This window comes from Sorex fumeus, unplaced genomic scaffold (assembly GCF_029834395.1).
Source record: "Sorex fumeus unplaced genomic scaffold, SorFum_2.1 ptg000014l, whole genome shotgun sequence".
NCBI lineage: Eukaryota > Metazoa > Chordata > Mammalia > Eulipotyphla > Soricidae > Sorex > Sorex fumeus.
Window position 1 is genome coordinate 38,006,129 of NW_026606071.1, and position 27,653 is coordinate 38,033,781.

Here is a 27,653-nt window from a genome sequence, read left to right on the forward strand (position 1 = left end):
TCCGGAGGGCACCGGCGTGGTGGGGTGGGGGGGCGGGGGCCGCTGGCCAGGGAGGGGACAGGGCAAGGGAGGCTCCGGCCGGTCCCAGCATCTTTCAGGGACAGATGCCGATCGAGATTGTGTGCAAAATCAAATTTGCAGAGGAGGATGCGAAACCCAAGGAGAAGGAGGCAGGGGATGAGCAGAGCCTCCTGGGGGCAGCGCCGGGGGCAGCAGCCCCCCGGGACCTGGCCACCTTCGCCAACAGCAGTACCCTGCATGGGCTGGCCCGGGCCTGTGGCCCAGGACCCCGCGGACTGCGCCGGACCCTGTGGGCGCTCGCCCTCCTCACCTCGCTGGCTGCTTTTCTGTACCAGGCGGCCGGCCTGGCCCGGGGCTACCTGACCCGGCCTCACCTGGTCTCCGTGGACCCCGCCGTCCCAGCCCCCACGGCCGGCTTCCCGGCGGTCACCCTCTGCAACATCAACCGCTTCCGCCACTCCGCGCTCAGCGACGCTGACATCTTCCACCTGGCCAATCTCACTGGGCTGCCCCCCAAGGACCGGGACGGGCACCGGGCTGCCGGCCTGCGCTACCCGGAGCCCGACATGGTGGACATCCTCAACCGCACCGGCCACCAGCTCGCTGACATGCTCAAGAGCTGCAACTTCAGTGGCCACCGCTGCTCCGCCAGCAACTTCTCCGTGGTGAGTCCTGCCAGCTGGCCCGCCCGGCCTGGGGTGGCAGGAGGCTGGCACCGGCCGCTGGGCCACGCTGGGGTGGGGGGAAGGGTGCGTGGGGCATCCTCCGCGGGGCTTCCCCTCCTGCCGCCACCAGAGGCAGGCCTCAGACCTCCACGGAGCCCTGTGCTTCCCTCTGACTTCCCCGCCACGAAGCAGGGGACGCTCGCAGGGGCTTACCCTGGCGCCGGGTGATGGTGGTGGCGGCGGTAGCGGCCACAGCAGCGACTCCTTCCGCTGTGCTGCAGTGCCCAGGTTCCGGGGGCCCGGGGGTCCTGCTGTGGTCGGTCCCAGGGGACTCCTGAGGCTGGGTCAGCTGGCAGGGATCGCATGCCCCAGGCCCAGCTGACCTCCCCACTTTTCTCTTGCTCCCTTTTTCCTCCTCGCTGCCTCCTTGGAGCGAGGGTGAGGGGAGCGGGGCCCAGAATAGGGGTGAGGGGGGCGGGGTGGGCTCCAAGCAGCCTCCCTGGCGAGCTGGCCCACGCGGCAGGCCGGCTCGCGCCGGTCTCGGTGGACACTGGGTGCCAGTGTCTCTCACACACACACACCCTTTCAGAGTCCCTCACACATCGGCCTTTCATGCGGCCCCTCCCTCCCCCGCTGGCCGCTTCTCACTGCTCCTTTACCGGCTCCGGCTCTTCCTCTGAGAATCAGTCATGCCCCCTCCATGCGGCCAGCACACATGTGCACACACATGCACACGGACACACACACATATACAGGGGTGCACACGCACAGTCTACCCACGCAGGGACGGGTGCCCGCCGACCCCTCTTGCGGGACACGTGTGCGCCCACCCCGAGATCTCAGTCCCGGGCCCAGTTCCTGGCTTTCAGTTGCCCAGAGCTGAGGTCACGCTGGGCTTGCTGGTGCCCTTGGGGGAGTGCCCACGCAGTGTGCCCACCGCTGGTCCCTGGGTTTGAACATACACGCTCGGGGATGCTGCTTCGGCTCCAGGGGCCCTCACGGTCCCCAGAGGTATGAGTCGGAGGGTGTCTGGCATGCTCAGTCTGTCAGGGCTCCATTGGTTTCCTCCCCAGGCACAAGGGACACTTTTCTGGCTACTCCCTGGCCCTTTCCTGATAGTGGACACTGGTGCTCTGCATGCATGCAAACATCCTCTCAGCCTCCTCACCGCTGCCTGTGCGGGGCAAACAGAGCGTCAATGTGGACGATGCAGAGCCCACCTTTAGGACCCAGTCCCAGACATGCAGGTGTCCCCATCTAATGTCCCAGCCTCTCTCTCTCTCTCTCTCTCTCTCTCTCTCTCTCTCTCTCTCACACACACACACACACACACACACACACACACATTCTCATTCATTCACTGCCTCGACACGGCCAGAAGTGCATGCTCCAACCAGCTCCCCCCCCCCACACACACACACTCACACAGCCTGAGTGTCCTCCTGCCTGAGCTGGGTGCAATTGCAAGAAGGAACAGGAGGGAGAGGTGTGTGCCGAAATGAGGTGTGTGTGTGGGGGGGGGGGATACTGGCCTTGCATCCAGCCACACACACACCCCTTCTAGGATAAAATCACAGCTCTCCGGGGACTGGAGTGATAGCATAGCAGGTAGGGCATCAGTCTCGCACCCAGCCAACTTGGGTTCCCTCCCCGACATCCCGAATGGTCCTCCAGGTGTGATCCCTGAGCGAGCACAGAGCCAGGAGTACATCCTGAGCACCGTGGGGTGATGCCCCCAAAATAAAAAGAAGAAATGACTGCTCTCCACGCCAGAGCCCAGAGGAAGCTGTCCCTGGGAGGAGGTGGGGTGTAGGGGGTGATGCTGTTGCTGGCCTTTCTGATCCCTGGGGACTCGGGAAGAAGCAGAGCCCAGGCCCAGCGGGCACCACTGGAGCGGAAGTCAGGAGCCAGCTCTGTAGCCAGGGCAGGACCAGCTGTGCCAAGGCCCCCCACCCGGCACTGCCCCTGGCGGGTTGGGAGTGGAGGTGTGCGAAAAGCTCCGTGGGAGGAAGAGCTGGAGAGGGAAGAGGAAGAGGGGAAGGGAGGTGGGTTTCCGGCCTGGCCCCTGAGAGGACCAAGGGGGGGGGGGGAGTCCTGGGTCCAGGCTGGGCACAGGCGAAGGCAGAATTTCCCCCACCCCCAGTTCCTTTCTGACCTGCGTCTGCAGGAAGAGGACAGAAGTTCTTGGGTCTGGTGTGGCAGGACCGAGAAGGATGGAAGACAAGAACGAGCATCGGGGCTCAGGGACCCCTGGGAATGTTCTAGCTCCCCAAAGCGGCCCTGCCCAGCTGAGATCCCAGCCCCCACGGGCCCCCTGCACCCCCACATCCTCTGAATGTCACTCGTCCGGGTCCTGGCTCTCTGGGGCTGCAGTTATGGGCAGCGATAGGTTCCAAGACCCCGAGCAGTGGGGAGATTAGGGGTGTACTGTGAGATGAGAGGGGAAATGGGGAGATGCAGAGGATACCATGTGGGGGGGTCCCCGATGAGGGCCTGGGCCGGAAGCCACTGTGGCGATCTAGCAATGGGCACGGACAGTGGGAGAAGTGGCCAGGGACCTGGGAGGAGGGGGCCCATGGCGGCCCCAGCCCTGGGGAAGGGGTTCTCGGTGTTTCCTGTGGCTTTCCTGGGTCTCCCCCTCCCCACTCCCCATTCCGCTGTGACCTTTCCTCTGGAATCCAAGTTAATAAATGTCACATTTTCCAGCCTATTTTTACTCCGGGTAATGCACCCTCCCCCAGTCCCCTGCTCGCGCTTCTGCTGCTCTTACCAACGCCATCGCGCTCACTCCCCACGCTCCCAGGGATTCACCCCTTAACACCCCAACACACTCCAGATGCCTCCATCCGCATTTCTGGGGGTGCCTTCCCTGCCCCCCAGGGGCCTGGTCCTCGAGCAGTGGACAGGGGCGGGACTGGGGACACGCCCCAGATCAACCCACTGCTCGAGAGTTAAGCACCGCCAGGCAGGAGAGAAGTGGCAGGTTGAAGCCTGCATGGCGCAGGCCTGAGAGTTCCGGAGAGGCCACTCAGGGCTAGAGAGGACTGTGAGGGCTTAAGGGAGGAGGCCCGCGGGGGTGAGGTTTGCAGAGGAGGGATGGCGGGGGGTTGAGGGGAGAAGAGACAGGACAGAGGAGACTGGGCTGGTAGTAAGGAAGCACCCCTCCACCTCACCCCCTCAGTTCTCTCCTTCCTCCATCCACTTCCTTCCACCATCCACTCACCATCAGTGTCCCCAGGCCCCGTCTTCCATCTCCGAGAAGCAGACGTCCCTCTGGTTCCCCCGGCTTCTCGGGCTCAACCTCTGCCTCTCCCGGGGAAGGTGTTAGTCCTGGGTACTAACACCTTTAGTCCTGTTTAGCCTTGGAGACGCCACCCAGGCTCTCACTGTATCTGTCTCTGGAGTTCTTTGGCTCAGATAGCAGGACGTAGAGGATTCTGGTGTCGCAAGGACCGAGAGGGTGAGTCCGTAGCCCAGCGTGGAGCAGTGCCCTCGGGACTTCTGTCTAATGTTTGTTGGGGGAGAGGGGGCCCACACCTGGTGATGCTCAGGACTGCCTCCTGGCTCTGTGCTTAGGGCTCACTCCTAGCAGTGCTGGGGGGGGGAGGGGAGCCTACCTATGGGGTGCCGGGAATTGAACTCGGGTCCAAAGTATGTGACGCAAGTGTCTTTTTCAGCTCACACCCAGAGATGCTCAGGGGTTCCTCCTGGCTCTGCACTCAGGAATTATTCCTGGCGGTGCTTGGGGGACCAAATGGGATCCCGGGGATTGAACCCGGGTCGGCCGTGTGCAAGGCAAACCTCCTGCCTGCTGTATGCTATCACTCCAGCCCCAACAAGTGTCTTCTTAACTGCTGTCTTGTTCCTCCAGCCCTCAGCGCCTCCACTCCAGGCTAGGAGAGCCTCCGTCCGGCTGCTCCCAGCAAGGCTCCCGTCCCCCACTATGCCTGGCCATCCCCTCCCCAGCCCCCGCTGCCACTTCCGGCTCTTCACACTCAGACCCCAAGCCTGTGCTCTGTCTGAGCCCAGGACCCCCATGCTCACCGGCTCCCCCCATACCAGCTCACGTGCCAGAGAGCCCTCTGTTCCCCTCTCTGCTGGCGGTGACAGAGGGCTCAGCTATCATAGCTGCAACTCGGGGGAAGGACTTTGCAAGCACAGCAGGTGTGTGCTGGCCTCCATGCTGGACAGTGTGGCTCTAGGGGTCCTGGGGGGACGGGTTGGGGAGTTTGGGAAGAGCAGGGCAGGGTAAGGCCCTGCAGCCAAGCAGACTCGAGGGTCTAAGGGGTCACTTCGGACTGGCACTGAGCTTCCTGCTCTGGGCTGAGGGTCCAGGGTGAGCTGAGGACACAGCCCGGATGTGGGGACCGCAGGGGACAGGGACAGACATCCATTTGCTGCTCAGCAAGCAGGACCCCGCCTGGCCTTTTCGGGAAAGCTCCGTCTTAACTCTCTCCCGTTGTCCCCAGGACTGGGAAATAGAGTTGGGAGGGAGGAGGGCAGAGGTGGGCGAGGGGGACCCCCCGAGGAAGCAGAACCCAGCCCCTGGGGCTGGGGTCCTCAGGCGGGGTGGGGGGGACCCTAGCAGACAGTGCAGGGACAGGTGGCTGGGGACCTGTGGGCATGGCCCCGTTCCCGGCCCTCCCCGCGCGCCCTCCCCGCGCGCTGGTGACTGCCGCGCCTATTAATCACTCGCCCTGTTCTCTTCCTCTCTACTAATCAGGCACAATTAGACGAGGCCTCTTCCAGCTGGGCAGTCCCCCGCTCTGCCCCCCTTTCCCTCCGCGGCCAGCCTCGCCCCAGCCGCCTGCCAGGACAGCTCTGAGCCGAGGGGAGCAGAACTGGGCTCCCCTCCCCCCAACATCACCACCACTCGGGGGCCCCTGGGCACCCCACCCCACACCGGCTCCTCCGGCCCAATGGCATCACTGGCTCCAGGAGTCTGCACGATGCCCCTCTGAATATAGAAGGCTGGGAGAGTCCCCACGGAGGGGCATCTGGGTGACTTACCTCCCGGGGATATATAGCGCCCACCCTCATCCCGACAGCTCTCTCTGGCCTAGGTCTGTCTGCTCTCAGGGAGGTGGATCGATCTTTGGTCCACAGGTCAGGTGGGGAATAGGGGTGAGGTGGGGTCTGAGGACAGAAGATTACTTCTCCCCCAACACCCCACCCTGCATCCCCGGAAGCAGCTACTTCTGCTGCTGTTTCTTCTCTCTCCCTCTCTCTCTTCTTTTTGGCTTTTTGGGTCACACCCGGTGATGCACAGGGCTTACTCCTGGCTCTGCACTCAGAAATCACTCCTGGCGGTGCTCGGGGGACCCTATGGGATGCCGGGGATCGGAACCCCGAGTGGGTTGCAAGCAAGGCAAATGCTCTCCCCTCTGTGTTATTGCTCTGGCAGGCCAGGCGGTCAGACCGCAACTGGTGCTTCTTTCTGTTTGTTTATTTGGGATTATACTCTCTTGTGCCCAGGCCTTCCTTATGGCTCTGCGCTCAAGTATCATTTCTGGCTGGCTCGGGGGACCATATGGAGTGTCAGCTCCGTCGTCGCGTGCAAGGCATGCGCCCTGCCCACTGTCCTAACTCTCTGGGGAGGGGGGCAGAAGCTGCTTCTTAGCCCCAAGTGTCCCCCTCTCCTGGCTACCCAGGGCTGGGCTGGGGGTGGCATCTTCTCATCTAGCCACAGAGGTGTGGAGGCTGCATTCTTTTTTTTTTTTTTTTGCTTTTTTTTGGGTCACACCCGGCAATGCACAGGGGTTACTCCTTGGCTCTGCGCTCAGGAATTATCCCTGGTGGTGCTCAGGGGACCATATGGGATGCTGGGAATTGAACCCGAACCCGGGTCGGCCGCGTGCAAGGCAAACGGCCTACTCGCTGTGCTATTGCTCCAGCCCCACTGCGTTCTTTTAATGAATACTTTTCTTGATTTTTAACAAAAGATTGGTTATGAGCCCCCCCCCCACCTCCCCCCTCAGACAGGCCAGTCAGTGCGGATGGGGGAGGGGAGGGGATCTGAGTGGCAGCCAAGGGCAGGGCAGCGGGGAGGGCGCTCGGGAGGGGCCCACGCGCGGGCCCACTCAGCAGCCCTGCGGCCTCTTCATTAATCAGGAATCAGCCCCGAGCTGGGCTCATTATCACTCAGCTTCTCAGGGCACTGCCGGAAGATGCTGATTAGCATGGGAAGAAATGGCCCCCACGCCCCCTCCTGCCCGCCCCCTTTCTCCTCTGCTCCCCTATTTCTCCCCTGCAGTGCTCCTTCCTGGACCCCACCCCCCCTCCTATCCCTGCCCTCAGCTCTGGGAGGGGAGGGGGAGAGGCATGTGCTCCCTCTGGTGGTGGCAGGGCGACCTCTGTCAGGGCTAGGATGTGGGAAGAAGGGGCGCAGGAACTGGGGGCCCCGGGGAGACCCGTGATGGGGGAAGGAGGGTCACCAGGAGCGCCCAGCTACTCTCGTGGGTGGCACCGAGTAAAGGGGATGAGTGAAGGCGAGCTGGAGACAGTGGTCTGGGAGCGATGGACAGGCTCAGGGATGGGGTGCTCAGGGCTGTGATTGATGGGGGCTCCCCCCGCCCCCCGCCCTCCGTCTGGGCCCTCCCAGCAGCAGAGGGAACAGCAGTCAGGAGGCCTGGATGTGTCTGTGTGTGTGTGTGTGGGGGGGGGGGTGTGGAACCTCTGGTTTGGATTCAGTGTCTTTGCAGGCTGGGGGCTTGGCTCCCTCCCAGGTGAAAAGGGGCTGGGAAGGTAGAGCCAGAGGGTGCCTTTTCCAGCCGGGGGAGGAGGCTGCCTGTACTTCTTCCCCCCCACCAGTCGCCCCTGTCCCCGGCTCCCCCAAAGATTCACCATGCCCTGGGGACAGCCCCGCGGGGCCCCGAGGGGGCGCGGTGCCAGCGCCCGGCCCAGGGCTGCTGCTGTGGCGCAGAGTTCAGCGCCGAGGCACGGGATGATTAAGGGGAAATGGAGGATTGATTTAGGAGGAAAGATTAAAGGAGCTAAATCCGCGGCGCTTGGCTCGGCGGTGACTAAGCGTGGACAGGATAATAGCTTACAAATGTGTGAAAGGTGTAAATACCAAACGGGGGGAGGGGACTCGGCTGGGCGACCAGGGGCGCGGGGCCAGGGGACTGCCTGCGCCCCCCCCCACACCCACTCACCCACCCAGGCCTGGGGGACCCCGAAGCTGCCGCCCCCTAGGCGTGGCCCCTCAGGGTGGGGCGGGGTGGGGTGGAGAAACCAAGTATTTGGAGAACCCCAGGTGCCCAGAAGTCAGTTCCTTCTCGGTTAGCTGGGCCAGCCTGACTCAGAGCTCCACACCCTACTGCCGCCCCGGCGGGGCTCTCCGAGTCCGCGGGTTCGAATCCCTCCCCCGGCCCGCCACGGTCCCGCGCGCCAGGGGCTGGCCCGGGGTTCCCCGAGGCGCCGTCGGGGCTCGCACGCCCGCACCCGGCCCGGGCCGAGCGCGCGTGGGTGTCCCCCACCCCAACACCTCCCGCCGAGGATGCCGCCGGCGCCGCGGCGTGCGGAGGTCACTTTGCCGGGGAGCCGGGAGCCGGGGGAATGCAAATGAGGCCGAGCCGGGGAGGAGAGGCGAGGCGCGGGGAGCCGGCGGCGGGGCGGGCGCCCGCGCGCGCGCTGATGGATGCTTGCCCCGCGGGCCCAAGAGCGCGCGGCGCGGGGAGCGGCGAGGGTGCCCCCACCCCCCGGGGGGACGCACCGCACCCCGCCAGCTGCCCACGCACACGCGAGACGCCCGGCTCGGGGGGAGGGGCGCTCGAGTCTCAGATGCCCAATTCATAAACGTGCCCGCCTGGAACCCAGCCCAGAGCGAGGGCGTCGGGGAAGGCGCGCGCTCCTACAGGAGGACAGCCCGGTCGGTGCGATCCCCGGCACCGGTGAGGGTCCCCCAGCCCCGCCACGAGCTCTGAGCACCGACGGGTGTGACCCAGACTCCCGGGGGGAGAACAGCGTTCCCGCCTGGAAAATGGGCTTCCCGGGTGTTAAGACCCAAGCAACCCCTGACATCACAAGTCTGTCGTCTTCTCCTTCTCCTCCTCCTCCCCTTCCTCTTCCTCTATTTTCATTTTCCTCCTCCTCCTTTCTCTTCTTCCTCCTCCTTCTTGCTTTTCTTCATCTTCCTCCTCTTCCTTCCTCTTCCTCTTCTTAATCTTCCCTCTCCTCCTCCTCTTCCGCCTTCCTCCTCCTTCCTCTTCCTCCTCCTCTTCCTCCTTCCTCTATCTTCACCTTCCTCTTCCTCTTCTTCCTCCTTCTCCTTCCTCTTCTCCTTCTTCCTCCTCCTCCTCTTCTTTCTCTCTTCCTCTTCCTCCTCCTCCTTCCTCTTCCCCCTCCTTCCTCTTCCTCCTCCTCCTTCTTCCTCCTCCTCTTCTTCCTCTGTCTTCCTTTTCCTCCTCCTCCTTCCTCTTCCCCTCCTTCGTCTTCCTCTTCTTCATCTTCCTCCTACTTTCTTCTTTCTCTTTCTCCTCCTTCCTCTTCCTCCTCTTCCTCTTCCTCTTCCTCCTCCTCCTCCTCCTCCTCCTGGAGCCCACACACTCCCCTCTCCCAGGAAACAGGGCACCATCACTGTCTCAGCTCTGGCCCCAAACTCTCCCTGGCTCCTGGTCCTGCCGCCTGGATCTAGCTCAGAGGATGCGCCTTCTCCTGGGCTCCGACATTTACATGTGAACAAATGTGCTGGTCAGCATCTCTGCCTCAGGCTTGGGCCTGGAGAGCCGTGGTCCTCTTAGACAGGCCCGAGGGCTTGGGAACCCACACCCGACTTGCCAAGCTGGATCTCACTGGGATGGTCGGTGGGTCTGCCCTGTGTGAGCCAGTGGAGCGTTGCCCGGTGTGCCCTCCGGTCCAGCTGTCGGAAGACTTGCATGGATTCCCAGCACAGCTGTTTGCCCTTGTGGCTGTTGGGGTTTCTGTGTCGGGTTTGTTTGGTTGTTTCTGTTTTCGCCACACCCAGCAGTGCTTAGGGCTCCCTCCGGCAGGACTCACAGGACCATTCGAGGTGCTGGGGGGAAATCGAACCCAGGTTGGCTATGAGCAAGAACAGGGCTGCCTTTCTGCCGCAGTGGGACTGTTGTGTTTGGTGGGCTGTTCCCCCAAACCCTCCACATCTGGTTCTTATAGTAGTTGCTCACTGAGCACTTTTTTTTGTTTGGCTTTTGGGCCACACCTGGTGTCAGTGCTCAGGAGACCACACGGGGTGCTAGGGATTAGATCCAGGTCACCTCGTGCAAAACAGGCGCTGTACCCTCTGTCCTATCTCACTGGACCCCCACTGAGTACTGTTGCTTGATTGTTTGGGGGTCTCACCCAGCACTCAGCCATGTCCCTCAGAGACTCCTTGCTTGGTGCTCCCTCCTCCTCGGAGAATAGAGCTTCCGTTCCCACCCTTTGGGCTGTCTGCCTTGCCCCACAATGAACACTTTTTAATTTTATTATGCTTGGTGGCATAATAAACGAACAGACCCCATTGGGCTACACTAGCACGCGGCAGGGACACATGGAGACGTTACTGGTGCCTGCTCGAGCAAATCGATGATTAACGGGAAGTCAAGTGATCAAGTGATGCTTGGTGGTCACATGCAGCAGTGCTCAGGCTTACTCCTGCCTGTCTCTGTGCTCAGGGGTCACTCCCGGAAGGGTTTTTGGGGGACCCTCTGTGGTGCCAGAGATTCGAACCCGGGTCAGCCATGTGCAAGGCCATCACCTTACCTGCTGTACACCGAACACTTTCTGAGTGAATGAATGAATGGATGAATGCCTCTGCAACGGGGTAGCACCCCCCCATAGATGATGTCTCTTGTTCTGGGCTCATGCTGGCACCAACCACCAGTCTGAGCGACTGTCCTCTTGGGCACGCTTTCGGTGGGGCTCAGGCCAGTGTTGGTGTGTGTGAGCGCTGCCCCCAGCATCCCCCCTGTGTCCTGATCCTGGAGCCTCCTTCCTCTCTCTCGGGGCTTCCAGGATCCTGTCTGGAAACGGTGATGATAAGAGGCCTCCAGGACAAAGGAGTTAATTTATATCAAGTGCTTAGCACTGCGCTTGGCAAGAGTAAACACTAAATAAATGTTCGCCATGGCAGGACAATGTACACGGTCTTTTTTCCCTCATAACACCTCCGAGGGGTGCCTGCTATTATTCCCATTTAATAGATGAAAATGGAGGGTCAGGGAGGTTAAATGACTCCATCTGAATCCTACAGCTGGCGCGGCTGGGCCTGGCAGGAAGGCTGGGCTCTCCCTGCTCCGGAGCTCCATCCTGAGACATGCAGTTTCTCTTCCAAGCTGTGGAGGACGGAGGAGCAACTGCCCAGGATCGAGCTGTCCTGTGAGCTGGGGACTGCGAGGGGCCCGGGGCCCGTGGTCACCCAGGTTCTCCACAGCACCGTCTTGGCAGAAAACTCTAGAACCCCCCCACCCCGCCCCCCCCTTACCCCCCACCTTCCTTCCTGTCAGCTCTGCAGTGCTGTCAATTCCTCCCTGGTCCTCGGGAGGAAAAACTAGCAGTTCTCCTCGATGCAGAAACACTCCGAAGCTCCGAGGAGTTAATGCACACACCCAGAGTGGTCAGGGTCCTGACCAAGATGGTATTATTTATTTATTCATTTATTTGAGATGTACACATGGAGATGCTCAGGGATCACTCCTGGTGGGACTCTGGGGACCATCTGGGATGTCCCATTGCAAGGCACACTCCCTCCCACCGCACTATGACTGACCCACCAGGGTTTGATCTCTTAGGATTAAAAACTCACCCCCTTGAGGCTGGAGTGATAGCACAGCGGGTAGGGTGTTTGTCTTGCACGCGGTCCGACCTGGGTTCGATTCCCAGCATCCCATTTGGTCCCCCGAGCACTGCCAGGAGTAAATCCCTGAGTGCATGAACCAGGAGTAACCCCTGTGCATCACCAGGTGTGACCCAAAAAGCAAAAACAAAAAAAAACAAACAAAAAACCAAAACTCACCCCTGGGGCTAGAGAGAGAGTCCTGGGGTGAAGAAGCTGGCCTTGAAGGGGACCCCAGGGGACTCACGTTCTGGGAGTAAGCCCTGAGCACAGAGCCAGGAGTAAGCCCTGAGCATCTCCAGGGTTGGTCCCAAAACAAACAACAACAACAACAACAAAAAGATGCTTGCCTTTGTGCAGCCAGGCTTGGTTTCAATCCCCAGCACCATGTGTGGTCTCCGGAGCACCTTCTGGAGTGATTCCTGAGTGCAGAGCCAGGAGTGACCCCTGCCAGTTCCAGCCCCCATCCCCTGCAATAAAAAATAAATAAAATATAAGCTTCCGGGGCTGGGGAGAGAGATCCTCACCAAACCGAGTACAGGCTTTGTGTGCAGGCGGCCAGGGTTCAACCCCAGCCCTGCACACGTTCCTGGATTACCCCCGGGGGTGACCCCTGAGCACTGTCAGATACAGACTCCAAGCCAAACAAAATCAGTGCCCCTTTCCGCACGTGATGAAGGTCAAGATACTTTCCCATGTCAGACTCACTCCAGCTAGACCCGACGGGCTGCGGCATGCCACCGCCTCCCCCCACCCGCCCCAGAATAACTTGGATCTTCCTGTACTCACTCATCCATGTCCTCTGAGAGTGACAACCACCCGCACAACAACCCAGTCGGGACGCTGCCCCCTGACAGATGCAGAGTCGGGGGCGGCAGAAGCCAATAAATCACCTCTAATCGCGGTTGCCGGCTGTCCGTGGAGGCTCTGGGGCTGGGACCAGGGGGGAGGTCCAGGCAGGGGCTGCCCAAGGCTGGTGGTGGAGGGGACCTGGGTTCCAGTTCTGATTTTGCCACTTTTTTTGGGGGGGTTGGCCCACCCAGCAGTGGTCATCAGGGCTTAATCCTGGCTCTGGGCTCAGAGATGATCACTCCTGGTGGTGTTTGGGGGGGACCATATGGGGTGTTGGAGATTGAACCTAGGTCCGCGGCGTGCCAGGCAAGTGCCCTGCCCGCCCGCCATAGCATCGCTCTGGCTCTGATTTTTGCGGCTGTTTTGACGCAGTGTGCATAAAAGACCACGACAGCGAGGAGCCTGGGCACCTCTAGGCGTTGTGCCATGCCCACAGGGGGGAGGGGAGAGTGGAGGGGTGCAGGGGGAGTGGAGGAGTGCGAGGGGGAGTGGAGAAGTGGACCTGGGACCCCGCCACACACACACACACACACACACACACACACACACACACACACCAGTGCTGTGTCTTCTTCCCTCTGTCCTGGGGTAGGAGAGAGGAGGAAGAGGCGTTGAGGATGGGCATTTGGGCCAACCTTGCTTGAGCAGAACTGGGGGGGCCCCGGAGCTGTCCACCCCTCTGGGGTGCTAGGCACAGTCTAGGGTGCTCTGGTGAAGCCCTTTCTTCCAGCCCACTCGGAAACTCCCCACACTGTGAGGTCGGGGGTGGGGGGGTGGGGGTTCATTCCAATGGGCCTCAAGTGAAAGGCACGAGGATTGGAGAGGGAAGGCGGGGGAGGCTGATGGAATTTGGCGGGGGGATGAAGCTGCCGTGGAAAAGGAGGGGAGGCGGGGACCTTGGCAGAGCCTGGGCACCCAGAAGGCAGCGGAGATAAAGCCCAGGCTCAGATTAGCGTCGGGATTAGCCGGGGCCTCGGCCTGCCGCCCGCCTCTGCTCCCGCTGGCTTCTTATCTCCCGCTGGCCCCGGGCTGCCCTGCCCCCACCCCAGGCGCTGAGCCCCGGCCCCGCTAATTGCCTGTTAACCCTGAGGGCTCCCCCACTGCAGGGAGGAGCGGGGGTGGGGGAGGACAGAGGAAGCGGCCTGGACCTGGGCCCTCCCAGCGCTCTGGGCAGATGGAACTGGGGGGAGCCGGAGCTGCCGTCTGGGTGGGGACCTGGGGAAGGGGCATGGGGGGGGTGGTCAGGAAATCCTTAGGATGGGGCAAAATCTCCTGCGGTGGGGGGAGCCCAGAGATGGAGACCAGGCTAAGGGGACAGTGCACGGGAGACAGAGGCATAGGAAGTGGGAGGCAGGGGGCAGGAGACAGAAAGACAGAGGCCCGGCTGGACAGGCCGACCGAGGAAGGGTAAGAGGTCTGGGAGGCCCGAGGCACAGGAGACAGCCGGTGGGTCAGGATTCTCGAGACAGATCAGAAAGCCGGAAAGAGCCTCAAGAAAAAGCCTGAGGTTGTGGGGAGCAGAGGTGGGGAGTTGGGGAGCAGGGTCCAGGCCACACTAAGGGGCCTCGCTCACTGTCCACTGGGACAGCAGTGTGTGAGGGGATGGGGGGCAGTTTGGGCCCAGCGGTGACGCGGAGCCTGTCCTGTGTCCGCGGCCGGCCGGCCCTGGCCCCTGCACTCCTATGTGGCCGCCCCGCCCCTGGGCCAGTCCTCGGGCAGCGGCAGTGGACAGCCGGGGGACCTGGTGTCTCGGAGGCCGTGCCGTCGCCATGGTAGACACGGCAGGCTGTGCTGCTACCAGGGTCCCGCCACTTAGGATCCGGCGGCTGCGCCCGCCACAGCCGCCTGGCCCGGGGACCGTCTCCTGGGCAACGGTCTGCGCTGCCCGGCATCGGGCCTGACCTGGCTGTGCGGTGGTGGCTGAGACCCACCAGGCCAGCCTGTCTGTCCCCTGCAGAGCGGGTTCAGCAGACCAGACCTTCCTCGCGGGGTGCCTGGAGTTACATCCCCAACTCCCCACCCCCCACCCAGAGTCAGCGGGGCGAGGCTGGTTCTGCCCTGCTGGGTTGGGTTCAGGTCTCGCTGGGTGGCATCAGGGAGGGCTGAGCTGGAAGCCTGACCAGACCAGGCACCCAGCCTGTAATTTCTTTTTTTTTCTTTTTCTTTTTGGGTCACACCCAGTGATGCACAGGGGTTCCTCCTGGCTCTGCACTCAGGAGTTACTCCTGGCGATGCTCGGGGACCATATGGGATGCTGGCAATCGAACCCAGGTCGGCTGAGCACAAGGCAAACTCCCTACCCACTGTGCTATTTCTCCAGCTCCCCCAGCCTGTAATTTCTAGACTATTTTTTTTTCCTTTTTGGGTCACACCGGCAATGCTCAGGGGTTACTCCTGGCTCTGCACTCAGGAATTACTCCTGGCGGTGCTCAGGGGACCCTATAGGATGCTGGGAATTGAACCCGGCTCAGCTGCATGCAAGGCAAATGCCCTACCCACTGTGCTATCACTCCAGTTTCTATTTCTAAGACTCTGAACTCTGGCAGGAGGCTAAAATCGGTTGGAACCTCCGCTGTCATTTGCTGGGTCGGGTTACTTTCCCGCTCTGGGCTCCCCCCGAGTCATGAATGGGGCACCCATATTTAACAGGGAGAGAAGACCGGGAAATGGTCAGCATGGGAAGGACCCAACGAGGGGAGGATTAGTCACTGTGTGTGTGTGTGTGTGTGTGTGTGTGTGTGTGTGTGTGTGTGTGGTTGGGGATGGTGGCACGCTCCATTCTGTTTAGGGCTTACTCCTGTCTCTGCACTCAGGCTACAAGGGGCGCTGAGGATTGAAACTGGGTCAGCTATGAGCAAGGCAAGAGCCCTGCCAGGAACCCCGATAGACACTTATATTTCACCTTCCTTCCTTCCTTCCTTCCTTCCTTCCTTCCTTCCTTCCTCCTTCCTTCCTTCCTTCCTTCCCTCTTTCCTTCCTTCCTTCCTTCCTTCCTTCCTTCCTTCCTCCTTCCTTCCTTCCCTCTTTCCTTCCTTCCTTCCCTCTTTCCTTCTTTCCTTCCTTCCTTCCCTCCCTCCCTCCCTCCCTCCCTCCCTCCCTCCTTCCTTCCTTCCCTCCCTCTCTTCCTCCCTCCCTCCCTCCCTCCCTTCCTTTCTTCCTTCCCTCTTTTTCTTCCTTCCTACCATTCTTCCTTCCCTCCCTCCCTCCCTCCCTCCCTCCCTCCCTCCCTTCTTTCCTTCCCTCCCTCCCTCCCTCCCTTCCTTCCTTCCTTCTTTCCTTTCTCCCTCCTACCCTGTTCTGTGGCCTTCTGAGGCGCCAAGATGGTGTCCCGGGGTGAACTGTGGGGAGACTGGCAGAGCCTAAAGTCAGGGCATGGTACAGGCGCTGTGCCCCAAGGTGGGGGGTCAGGAATAAGCAGCTCGCCCCCCACCCCCCCCCCCCATCTTCCCTTCTGCAGCCCAGGCCTTGTTTAGTCTCTCAACTGGAGCGTAAGCTCAAAAGGGACTGCGTCAGCAAAAGCTGATTCTAGCATCTTCTTGGCTTAAAATAGGAGGAGGATGGGAGCTTTGAAATTTGGGGGTAGTACTTGTATTTTCCCCCCAACTGCCTTCCCGGACATCTCACAGGGCACCCCCAGAACCCAGAAATTTTTTTTCTTTTTTGGGCCACACCCAGCGATGCTCAGGGGTTACTCCTGGCTCTGCATCCAGGAATGACTCCAGGTGGTGCTTCGGGGACTATATGGGATGCTGGGAATCGAACCTGGGTTGGTCGCATGCAAGGCAAACGCCCTCCCCACCGAACTATCGCTCCGGCCCCCCAAACCCCAGAATTTTATCCCTTTAGGTTCCTCTTTTTTCAGGGGCCTGTTACCTGAGCAAGGGCCCAAGGTTTCATGCCCTTATCTCGGCCCAGGGACCAGAAGGCTGTTAGGCTTGCGGAACTCAGAGGGATGCTCGCCCTCCCCTCAAATAGCTCCTGATCCTGAATCTGCAGGTGAACAAACTCCAAGTATCTGTTGTGCAGTCAAGTCTGAGAAGGACCAGCATGGGATCCTGGGATACGGCCCCCCCCTCTCGGTTACCTCGTCTATAGGAGGGGGTGGGGGTAGGGATGACTGCCGAGACCCCGCGAAGCCCTAGGCTCAGGGCTTGCATGGACAGAATGAAGGGCTTGAGGGAAAAGCGATAGCACAGCGGGTAGGGTGTTTGCCTTGCACACGGCTGACCCAGGTTCGATTCCCAGCATCCCATATGGTCCCCCAAGCACCGCCAGGAGTGATTCCTGAGTGCAGAGCCAGGAGTAACCCCTGAGCATCGCCGGGTGTGACCCCAAAGAAAAAATAACAAAACAAAGAATGAAGAGCTTTGGAAGGTTCAGAAATGCCCACACCTGCCCAAACCACACAGAGAGGGTAAGGATCCAGTCCTGGCCTATGCAGGTTCGATCCCCTGCATTCCGTATGGTCCCCAAGCCCCGGTTGTGGCCCCCAAACAAAAGCAAAAAACCAAAGAGGTCTGGCCCTCAGTAGCTGGAGAGGGTTCAGAGGAGGAGGAGGAGGAGGAGGAGGAGGATGAAGATTAAGAGACTGGGGGATGAGGGAGGAGCTGTCTCTGGCCACCTGGGGACACGTGGGGACAGCTGAGGTTCTGTCCCCGTGAGTGCCACCTACCCCATCGGTGACCTGTGGTCCTGTGTTCACACTCTGAGCTGCAGTGAGTTCATCTGTAGCAGCCCAGCTCCTGAGACCCACCAGACCCCAGAGCCCAGCAGGAAGTGGCCGTTGCTTATAAGCCCTTGGGTGCTTGGGATGTTTGTGTTTTTGTTGGTGGGGTCCAAGGCAAAGGTGGTCGAAGACCCTCAGGGATGGGAAGTCCAAGTCCAAGGGGCCACAACCCTCTCGACCCCACCCGTATCACTGCCACCCCCCCCCCCCCCCCCCAGTTCCTACAACTCTGAGCTCCCGCCATCCCTTCTGCCCAGCCCTGGGTAGCTGCCCACCCCCCTCTCCCTCTGACAGGCTGGCTTCCTGCCTTTCCTGAGGCTGTAACCAGTGTGAAAACGTTCCCCAGCAGAGGGGCGGGAGAGCTGGAGAGAGTGATTGAGTGCGCGACCCCCTGCCCGCAGGGAAGGTGCTGCCTGTGATGGATTTGACCCAGGGGCTGGTCTCTGTGGGGTGAGCCTCGCAGGAGGGGGAGGCTTGCCTCCGCCCCTCCCTCCATCCCTCCCTCCCTCTCTCCATCCCTCCCCACCTGCTCCAGCCCGCGGGAGTCTCCGGAGCATCTCCGGGGCTCCAGCGCCATCTGCTGACCATTTCGGAGAACTCCGCCGCAGAGGTTAAAGGGAGAGGGGCTTGGTGCCGCAGGAATCAGGGTGCTGGGCACCCGGCCGGAGGCTGGGGACACGAAACAGGAGCCCTGCTTCTAAACCCAGCGTCCACTCTACAGAGGCTGGGAGCGATGGGCGTCGAGCAAAGGCGATCGATGAATAAGATAATCGCAGAGCTTGCTCTGGACTCTGAGTGCAGCGGCCAGCGCGAGATGCTCCCCCCTCCCCGCACACACACACCTCGAGGGTGATAGTGCGATTGTGTGTTTTGAGTTGCATCTATAGGAGGAGCCCGTATAAAAGGCAATTAGCACCCCGAGAGAGGTGAAAGAAAGCAACTCTTGTCCCGCGCGCTTTGGAGAGGCTGCAACCCCGGTTGTTCCACCGAGCACCGCCAGGGGTCGCTCCTGAGCACAGAGCCAGAAATAGCCCCCCCCCCCCCCCCCCCCCCCGCTCGGTATGACCCACCCCGCACTCCCTAATAAAAGCAGTTAACCATTGTATGTGTGTGTGTGTGGGGGGGGGTGCATTCCAGGGGAGGAAGTCTCATGAACCTAGTAGGAAGGCAGATCCCCAAGTTTGGATTTGTCCCCAGTGTTGGGGATGGAAGGGTAAGGTATCTAGGTCCCTAGATACCTTTCGACTGGGGGAGAGGCTTTTGGCTTGAGTCTCTGGGAAATAAACTGGCCAGAGACTCGTCCAATCCCCACGCTGTAGCCGTGTGTGGGCATGGCCGGGAGGGAGAGGCCGGAAATGAGGCAAGACCATCATAAGGCGCCTGCTGCCAAGGCCAGGTGGAACCTGCCAGTTGAAAGGGGTTGAGGTCTGAGATTCGAGGGAAAGGGGAGTAGATTCTAAACTGGACTCTAGATAGATCTGAAGGATTGGCGTGCTAGGACAGTGGGTAGGGTGCTTGCTTTGTACACAGCTGATCTGGGTTCAATCCCTGGACCAATCCATAGGATCCCCCAAGTCCCGCGAGGAGTGGTCCGTGAGCACTGCTGGGCATGGTCCAAAAATCAAGAAAAAGGAGAAAAAGAAAGTCAAAGAAAAAAAACACATAAATAGATTTTGGGGATAGATAGCGCTGGCTGGGTTGAATGGAAGGGTGAGGCAGAAGGAAATTTGGGGGACAGATGGGAGACATTGAGGTTTCCTTATTCAGAGGGGCCCTGGGTGGGATGGGATTTGGGAAGGTATCAAGAGTTCAGCAATTGCTGTGGTGAAATGGAGAATCACTTAACTTAATCACTTAACTTCCCGTTAGTCGTCGATTTGCTCGAGCGGGCGCCAGTAACGTCTCCATTTGTCCCTGTCGCGTGCTAGTGTAGCCCAATGGCATCTCTTCGCTCCGGGAACATGGAGGGCCTCAAACCGATCGTTCATGATCTTGACAAAGAAGTCTGACCATCTGGTAGGTGGGCGGCCACGCGGTCTCTTGACATCCCGTGGAATCCAATCAGTAACAGCTCTAGTCCAACGGTCGTCTTTAAATCTCATTACGTGACCAGCCCATCTGATTTTCGACACCTTGGCAAATGAGACAGCGTCCCTGATCCTTGATCGTCGACGGATATCAGAACTCCGGATTCGTTCTCTCATTTGAGTGAAACGTGATATTCCAAGCATAGCTCTTTCTATTCTTCTTTGGGAGACCTGAATGGCGTTCTCATCTTGTTTGCGTAGGGCCCAGGTCTCTGAGGCATATGTTAATGCAGGAAGAACAGTGGAATCAAAGAGATGTGCCCGGAGCCGGAGGTTCTTCGTCCTCTTAGCTATTTCTTCGACGTTCTTGAAGGCGTTCCAAGTCGCTCTCTTCCTCCTGCGCAGCTCGGGTGCCAGGTCATTTCTCATGTTGACCTCTCGACCTAGGTACACATAGCTGTTGCATTCGGAGATGGTCGTTCCATTGAGAGCGAATGGGGCGTCAGGAACAAGGCTGTTTCTCATAAACATTGTCTTCGTAAGATTCAGCTGTAGTCCTACCTTTCCACACTCACGGTCAAAGTCGGCCAGCATTTGTGCCGCTTGGCTGATGTTTGGTGTTATTAAAACAATGTCATCAGCAAAGCGGAGGTGGTGTAGTTGCCGACCATCTATCTTCACTCCCATTCCTTCCCATTCCAGTCGTCGCATGATGTTCTCGAGGGTGGCACTGAAGAGTTTTGGTGAAATGGTATCACCCTGCCGCACCCCTCTCTTGACATCAACGATCACTTCTTTGTAGAATGGTGAGATCCTGGTAGTGAATCGGCAATACAGCTCACGGAGGATCCTGATGTATTGGGCTTGAATGCCCTGATTGGCTAGGGCTTCAATGACCGCTTCCGTCTCAACAGAATCAAAGGCCGTCAGTAAAGAAGCAAACAGCACCCGGCCCAGACAAGGTCAGACCTGAACACCTGAAGAACCTGAACACCTGAAGTACTCATCAATACACTGGCTCGGCTCTTCACTCGCTACCTGTCTGAATGCAAGGTTCCATCTCAATGGAAAACCAGCAGGACCGTACTACTGTTCAAGAAGGGAGACATCCATGACATTGGCAACTATCGCCCGATCTGCCTATTGTCTGTCATCTACAAGTTGTTCACTCGAGTCATCCTGAATAGGATTGGCAGAACACTAGATGAAGGACAACCATGTGAGCAAGCAGGGTTCCGCAAAGGATTCAGCACCATCGACCATATCCACACGATAACCAAGCTCATTGAGGTTTCTCGGGAGTTCAAGATGCCGCTCTGCTTAACGTTCATTGATTTAAAGAAATGGAGAATACTTTTGTTGTTTGGTTAAGGGGCCATACATGGAGGTCCTCAGGGGTGAGTCCAGACTCACTGTTAAGGGGTCACTTCTGGCAGTGCTTGAAGAACCAGGTGATACAAGGGATAGAACCGGGTCCTCCAGATGCATAGCTGGTTCAAATCTCTGGCCCTGGAGGTGCCTGGTGTGTGTGTGTGTGTGTGTGTGTGTGTGTGTGTGTGTGTGTGTGTGTGTTGGTTCTCCGGGGGTCACTCCTGACAGTGGTTGGGAGAGCATATGTGGTGCCAGGGATCAAACACAAGTCAGCTGTTGTAGTGTTCCTTAGTTGCTGTACTGTCACTCCAGGTCCTGGAAGTGTCTTTTTCTTTTTTTCTTTTTGGGTCACACCCGGCGATGCACAGTTGTTACTCCTGGCTCTTCACTCAGGAATTACTCCTGGCAGTGCTCGGGAGACCATATGGGATGCTGGGAATTGAACCGGGGTCGACTGTGTGCAAGGCAAACACCCTACCCACTGTGCTAACGCTTCAGCCCCTGGAGGTGTCTTTTAATAAGTAGAAAACATGGAATCTGGGAGAAACCTTGTAAATGGCGCAGGCTGTCGGGGCAGGTCTGGTGGCCCTTGGTGTGTGTGTGCGGTGGGGGGAGTGGAGAGGGAACCCAAAACCTCAAGGAGTTGTTCTAGTCCCTCCTTCCATCCCCCCCTCCCGCCTCTCCAGGTCTACACTCGCTACGGGAAGTGCTACACCTTCAATGCGGACCCGCAGAGCTCGCTGCCCAGCCGTGCGGGGGGCATGGGTAGTGGCCTGGAGATCATGCTGGACATCCAGCAGGAGGAGTACCTGCCCATCTGGAGAGAGACAAGTAGGCGGGTGGGGTGGGGGAGGCAGGGCCCCGCGTGCGACCTGGCCTGGGTGTCCACCGTCCGCCTCCCGCTTTGCAGATGAGACGTCGTTTGAGGCCGGCATCCGGGTGCAGATCCACAGTCAGGAGGAGCCCCCCTACATCCACCAGCTGGGCTTCGGCGTGTCCCCAGGCTTCCAGACCTTCGTGTCCTGCCAGGAGCAGCGGGTCAGCAGCCCCTAGCACTGGGCACGGTGGGGGGCGGGGCGGTGTCCTAGCGAAGCGTCCCTCTCCCCACCCCCAGCTCCACAGCCCCTTCCATCCAGCTCTCCCACAGACCTAGGGGGCTGACGGGGCTCCTGGGCGTGACCCCAACCTCTGCACCCCCTCTCTAGCTGACCTACCTGCCCCAGCCCTGGGGCAACTGCCGGGCAGAGAACGGGCAACGGGAGCCCGAGCTTCAGGGCTACTCGGCCTACAGCGTGTCTGCCTGCCGGCTGCGCTGTGAGAAGGAGGCCGTGCTGCAGCGTTGCCACTGCCGGATGGTGCACATGCCAGGTGGGCACCCTGCGGCGAGGGGTCCCAACCAGCCACGTGCTGCGTTGCTCTCCCGGTGAGCGTCGGTGTGCGCATGCGCGTGCGCAGTTGGTTCCCCCCCCCCCTTCCCGCTCCCCAATACCCTCCGCAGTTACACTCGTAAGTACACCTGGGGGAGTCGCGTGCAGGAGCACAAACACAGGCACGCAGTTGCGCGTGCGTGTCTGCGCGCTTCTACACACGTGTATGCTTTCCTTCGTAGCTGCAGGTGTGTGGTGGTGTTCCCATGTGCGCTTGCATGGGCCTGGGGTACCTCTGGGAGCCTCCCCGTGTGCAGGCAGGTGGGCACCACCTTGGGGACGGTGGGGAAAGGAGCCGCCGAGCGCTGGAAAGAATCTTTTCTCCTTTCAGGCAACGAGACCATCTGCCCGCCCAACATCTACATTGAGTGTGCGGACCACGCACTGGGTGGGTGTCACTTGTCTCCTTTCCCGTCTCCCAACCTTCCACATCATCCCTTTGTCCCCCTGGGGCCCTTTCCGCTTCCAAGCTATTCCCTGGGGGCATTCCAAGGCTGGAGCCTTATCCCCTACCTCTGGGGAGGGGTCTGAGGACCTCTGTAGGTGGGGACACTTGGGTAAGTGGAGATAGCGGGGCGGGAATACAGAGAACTCAGAACTCGAGAAGGGGGAGAGCCTGGGCTTCTCAGTTTAGCGAGTGAGTTCTGCTCTGCAGCCAAGCGCCGTATCTTCCCGGAGGAGGTGAGGAGAGGAAATGTACGCTGCTGGCTGTCAGTGGGGGCGCAGTCAGCCTCAGGGGTTTTTGCCCCATCTGCATTTGCTCATTCATCTACTCATCCTTTCGCGCATGCATTCATTCAGTCATTTGTTCATTCATCTACTCATGCATTCATTTACTCAGTCTACTCGTTTGTTCATTCATACTCGTGTATGCAGGCAGGCAGGCAGGCAGGCAGGCAGGCAGGCATTCACTCAGTCATTGGTTCACTCGGTTTTACCCACCCACTCTTTGGGTGCCTACAGCCTGTGCTGGTGGACGGTGAGAGTCCCTGCTCTCGCGGAGAGGATGCACAGGCCGTGCTGTGGACAGGCTCGTCCACAGTTTAGAGCTCTGGACAAGGCTACATGGCCGTGCCACCTGGGAAGGTGCAGAGGGTTGAAGTGGACGGGGAAGAAAAAGCTGAGACTTGAAGGGGGCCGACCCGGGTTCGATTCTTCGCCATCCCATCTGGTTCCCCGAGCACCTCCAGGAGTAATTCCTGAGTGAAGAGCTGGAAGTAGTCCCTGAGCATCGTCGGGTGTGACCCAAAACACAAACAAAAGGAAAAAAGAGGGGCTGGAGCGATAGCACAGCGGGTAGGGTGTTTGCCTTGCACGCAGCCAACATGGCCAACACAGGTTCGAGTCCCAGCATCCCATATGGTCCCCGGAGCACCGCCAGGAGTAATTCCTGAGTGCATGACCAAGGAGTAACCCCCAAGCATAGCCGGGTGTGACCCAAAAAGCAAAAAAAAAAAAAAAGGAAAAAAGAAACAGGTGTATATGTAAGCCTTGGGGAGCCACATGGGATGGGGAGATGCCAGAGACAAGCAGGAGTCTTTTCTACCCCTAGGTGAGACTTGAAGGAGGCGGAGCAGTCAGCCAGGGGAGGAGCGGGTCAGGTTCCCAGCTGTGACTGGATCAAGTCAGCAGCTGTTGTGGCCAGACCAGCAGGGGGCGCTGATGAGTCAGTAGGGGGCGCTGCTGAGACAGGTGAAGCATGAGACAGGGTGAAGGTAACAAGCGTCTTACCATCTAAGAGGACACGGAGGCTGGGGAGAACTCTGAGTTCTGGGAGCCCTAGGATGGAGCACCTTGGTCCAAACCCAGTGGCGCCGAAGGTATTTAGAGAAGAAACAGGTGAATGTGGGGCTGGAGGGACAGGGCAGAGGGTTAAATGCTTGTCTTGCCCACAGCCAACCCCAGTTTGATTCCTAGTACCTACCTCAGAGGATGCCCTGAGCTCTGCAAGGAAAGACTCCCGAGCACCGCTCGGTATGGGCTTAAACTCACCCTGCAAAAAGAGAAAAAAGATGGGGCTGGAGCAATAGCACAGTAAGATGTGCCTTGCATGTACCTGACCCGGGTTCGATTCCCCCGGTATTCCATGTGGTCTCCTGAGCACTGCCAGGAGTAATTCCTGAGCAAAGAGTCAGAAGTAACGCCTGGACATCGCCAGCGTGGCTTCCAAACAAACAAACAAAGAACAAAGAAACAGGTGTGTGTATGTGTGTGTGTGTGTGTGTGTGTGTGTGTGTAGGTCTTGGGGAGCCACATGGGATGGGGAGACGCCAGGGACATCCAGGAGTTTTCCCTCCCCCAGGTCTGGAGGGGGAAGGTAGAGACGGTGGCTGGAACCAGAAGGCACATCTACAGCACCTAAAGGTCAAAAAGTCAGAGGGCGAAACACATGCGTGCGTGCACGCGTCTCTATGTGTGTGTGTGTTCGTGCGTGTGCATGTGTACCTGAGAGGCCTGTGAGCAGAGAAAACCCAGCATCCTGAGCAGGTAAATCCTGCCTGTGAATTTGTTCTTCTGGTTGTCCCTCCGACCATCCGCTCACTCACAAGCCACCCATTCCTGACAGCCTCTCCGAGTCCCCAGGTGGGCTCTGTTAGCTCTAGTGGGTCATCAGTGCCCTCCCTCAGAGAACCTCCCTGCCTCGGGGGGTCAGGGGCAGAGGGATAAACCTTGGGGGGCCCCAGCCAGTCTCCTGCAGACAACACTGGGGTGGGGTGTTGCAGCAGGGGGGGACCCTCCCCACCCCCTGCCCCCCCTCCTCACAGCTGCAGCTGGTGCCTCTGGGTTGCAGACTCCTTGGGCGGAGGCTCTGGGGGGCCATGTTTCTGCCCCACCCCTTGTAACCTGACCCGCTATGGGAAAGAAATCTCCATGGTCAAGATCCCTAACAGGGGCTCTGCACGCTACCTGGCAAGGAAGTACAACCGCAATGAGACCTACATAAGGTATGTGTTTGGATGCGTGTTTTATTTATTTATTTTTAAAAGAAGCCAATTTATTTATTTATTTATTTTTCTTTTTTTTGGGGGGGGTCACACCCAGCAATGCTCAGGGGTTACTCCTGGCTTTGCACTCAGGAATTACTCCTGGCGGTGCTTGGGGGACCATATGGGATGCTGGGGATCGAACCCGGGTCGGCCGCGTGCAAGGCAAATGCCCCTACCCGCTGTGCTATCGCTCCCGCCCCTGGATACGTGTTTTATACTTAAGTCACTGTCACTGTCCTCCCGTTGTTCATCGATTTGCTCGAGTGGGCCCAGTAACATTGTGAGACTTGTTAAGTATACAATACACTTGTGTGATCTATGTGGTGTGTGGTATATGTGATGTGTGGTATATGTAGAATGTGTGGTTATGTGTGATATGTGGTGTGTATTACATGTGGCACGTGTGGTAATGTGGTATGTGCCGGTACATGTAGAAAATGTGGGGTGTGTGGCATGTGATAGGTGTGGGATATGCAGCGTATGATATGTGTGGTGTGTGGTATATATGGTGTGGGGCACATGTGCGTGGTATTTGTGGTAGGAATATGCGTGGTGTGTGTGGTGTATGTGGTGTGTGGTGTTTGTGATGTGTGGTGTGTGGTGATGTGTGCGTGGCGCGATGTGGGTATGAGATGAAGGCCACCTTCCACGAGCCTGCTGGAGGCTGGGTGCGCTCTGCATGGCACTTAGTCTGATTCTTCCACTGGGAAATGCCGTCACCGTTGTCCACTGCTGACCGCCCCCCCCCACCTGTCCTTCAGGCACCTCTGGGCTGAGTCAGGCTGTGGAGCTCCCACAGGAAGCTCTGGCCCACCCTTGCACATTGTGTAGACCCCTCTGCTGATGTGCCCTTTCCTTTGGCCATGGGGGGGGGTGGTGGCGTCCACGCGGTCAGGTAACTGAGGGACTGATGGGGAGGAAAGCAAGAGCAAGGCGGAAGGTGAACCGCAGTGTGGCCACAGGGCAGGTGACACGGGCCCTGGGGCTGGAGCCGGGCTGCCCACTGACCGAGGCCAGGCATCTGCTGGGTGGGGCCATCATGAGGGGACACGAAACCCACATCCCAGTGTGTGCATGAACCTGGGTGCCTGCACAGGCCTGGGGAGATTTGAGCAGGGCCTGGGTGGGGGGCTCCGTGTTGGGGTGGTTGGGATGGGAGAAAGGAGCACCCTAGGGAGAGCCGCGGGATATTGTAGCGGCAAAGCCGACAGTCCCCGAGGAAGGTGGCTGCAGGGTGAGGGTCTGGGGCAGATTCCGAAGTCCGGAAGAGGAACCTGGGTGTGGACAGTGGGAAACGGGCAGCCCTGAAGGAGCTGGAGTGAGCCGTCGGGGCTGCCATGGAGAGGCAGACGGACACTCGCTCACCCTTGGATGGGAAGCCGGGGGCAGTGGGACATGTGAGGGGGACGCCAGTGCGGGATGGGTGGGGTCTGGGATGTTCCCCCCGCTGTCAGCTTCCCCCTTGGGCAGGCGGCCCCACACAGTGGCCCCCGTTCCTGTGTCTGCAGGGAGAACTTCCTGGTCCTGGACATCTTTTTTGAAGCTCTGACTTCAGAGGCCCTGGAGCAGCGGGCAGCCTATGGCCTCTCGGCCCTGCTGGGTGAGGCCCGTCCCGGGCTGGCCCTGGGGTGTGTGTGTGAGGGTACCAGCTGGCCGTCTCCCCCTGACCTGCTCGTGTGCTCCCCAGGAGACCTCGGTGGGCAGATGGGCCTGTTCATCGGGGCCAGCTTCCTCACCCTGCTGGAGATCCTGGACTATATCTATGAGGCAAGGGGCTGACTTGGGGTGGGGAGGGGGTGGCCCAGACCAGGGCGGAGGGTGGAGGCTCGGCTCGGAGCCAGAGGGTGTCCAGGGACCCCAGCAGTATGCAAGGTCTGAGGAGTGCGGGGAGGGGGGAGGGGTAGTGGGCGGGCGGGGCCAGCAGGACCTCCCCCAAGATTGCTCTGTCAAGCCCGCCTTTCTCACCCACCTTTCCCAAACCCCCAGGTGTCCTGGGATCGACTCAAGCGGGCCTGGCGGCGCCCCAAGACCCCCCTGCGGACGTCCACTGGGGGCATCTCCACTCTGGGGCTTCAGGAGCTAAAGGATCAGGTGTGACTGAGCCACCTTCTTTTTTTTTGCTTTTTGGGTCACACCGGGCGATGCTCAGGGGACCATATGGGATGCTGGGAATCGAACCCGGGTCGGTCACATGCAAGGCAAACACCCTCCCCAATGTGCTATGGCTCCGGCCCTGAATCACCTTCTTTTCTGTTCTGCCCCGCAGCTGGGGTTCCTGGTTTCCAAGAGCCTGTTTTGGGGACAGGAGGGAGGGCTGGGGGTGGGACCCACAGGGAGGTTCACAGTGGCGGAGGGTGGGGGGTGGGGGTCACTTAAATGCTGCTTCCTGACCTTGCAGAGTCCCTGTCCCAGCCGGGGCCGAGCGGAAGGAGGGGGCGCCAGCGGCCTGCTCCCCAACCACCACCACCCGCACGGGCCCCCGGGGGGCCTCTTTGAGGACTTCGCCTGCTAGGACGGTGCTACATCCGAGAGGCCCTCCCTGGACCCCCCAAGTCTCCCCCTACTCCAGCTCTCAGGATCCCCTGCACGGGGAGCCCCTTCTCACATTCTTGCACCCAAGCTGGAGTCTGAGCCCCATTGGGTAGGGGGCGTGGAGAGGGGGAGGGGCAAAGCCCACCCAGCCAGGCGAGGTCTCTGTACATTTGTATATATATATTGGGGAGCACGGGGTGAGGGTGGGGTGCAGACATAGAAGGTGGGTGGGACTATGGTGTCTGTGTGTGGG

At 59.7% G+C, this 27,653-nt stretch overlaps 1 protein-coding gene across 1 annotated transcript; it reads left to right on the forward strand.

Moving 5' to 3' along the window:
- ASIC4 (acid sensing ion channel subunit family member 4) lies at nucleotides 1-27,498 on the forward strand. Its single transcript, XM_056111723.1, has 10 exons — nucleotides 1-686; nucleotides 21,141-21,285; nucleotides 21,365-21,492; nucleotides 21,660-21,822; nucleotides 22,213-22,269; nucleotides 24,673-24,826; nucleotides 26,377-26,468; nucleotides 26,556-26,635; nucleotides 26,855-26,959; nucleotides 27,267-27,498. Exons 1-10 carry the CDS (start codon nucleotides 105-107, stop codon nucleotides 27,378-27,380), a joined length of 1,620 nt encoding a protein of 539 aa, XP_055967698.1. The 5' UTR covers nucleotides 1-104; the 3' UTR covers nucleotides 27,381-27,498.
- The last annotated feature ends 155 nt before the right edge of the window (nucleotides 27,499-27,653 follow it).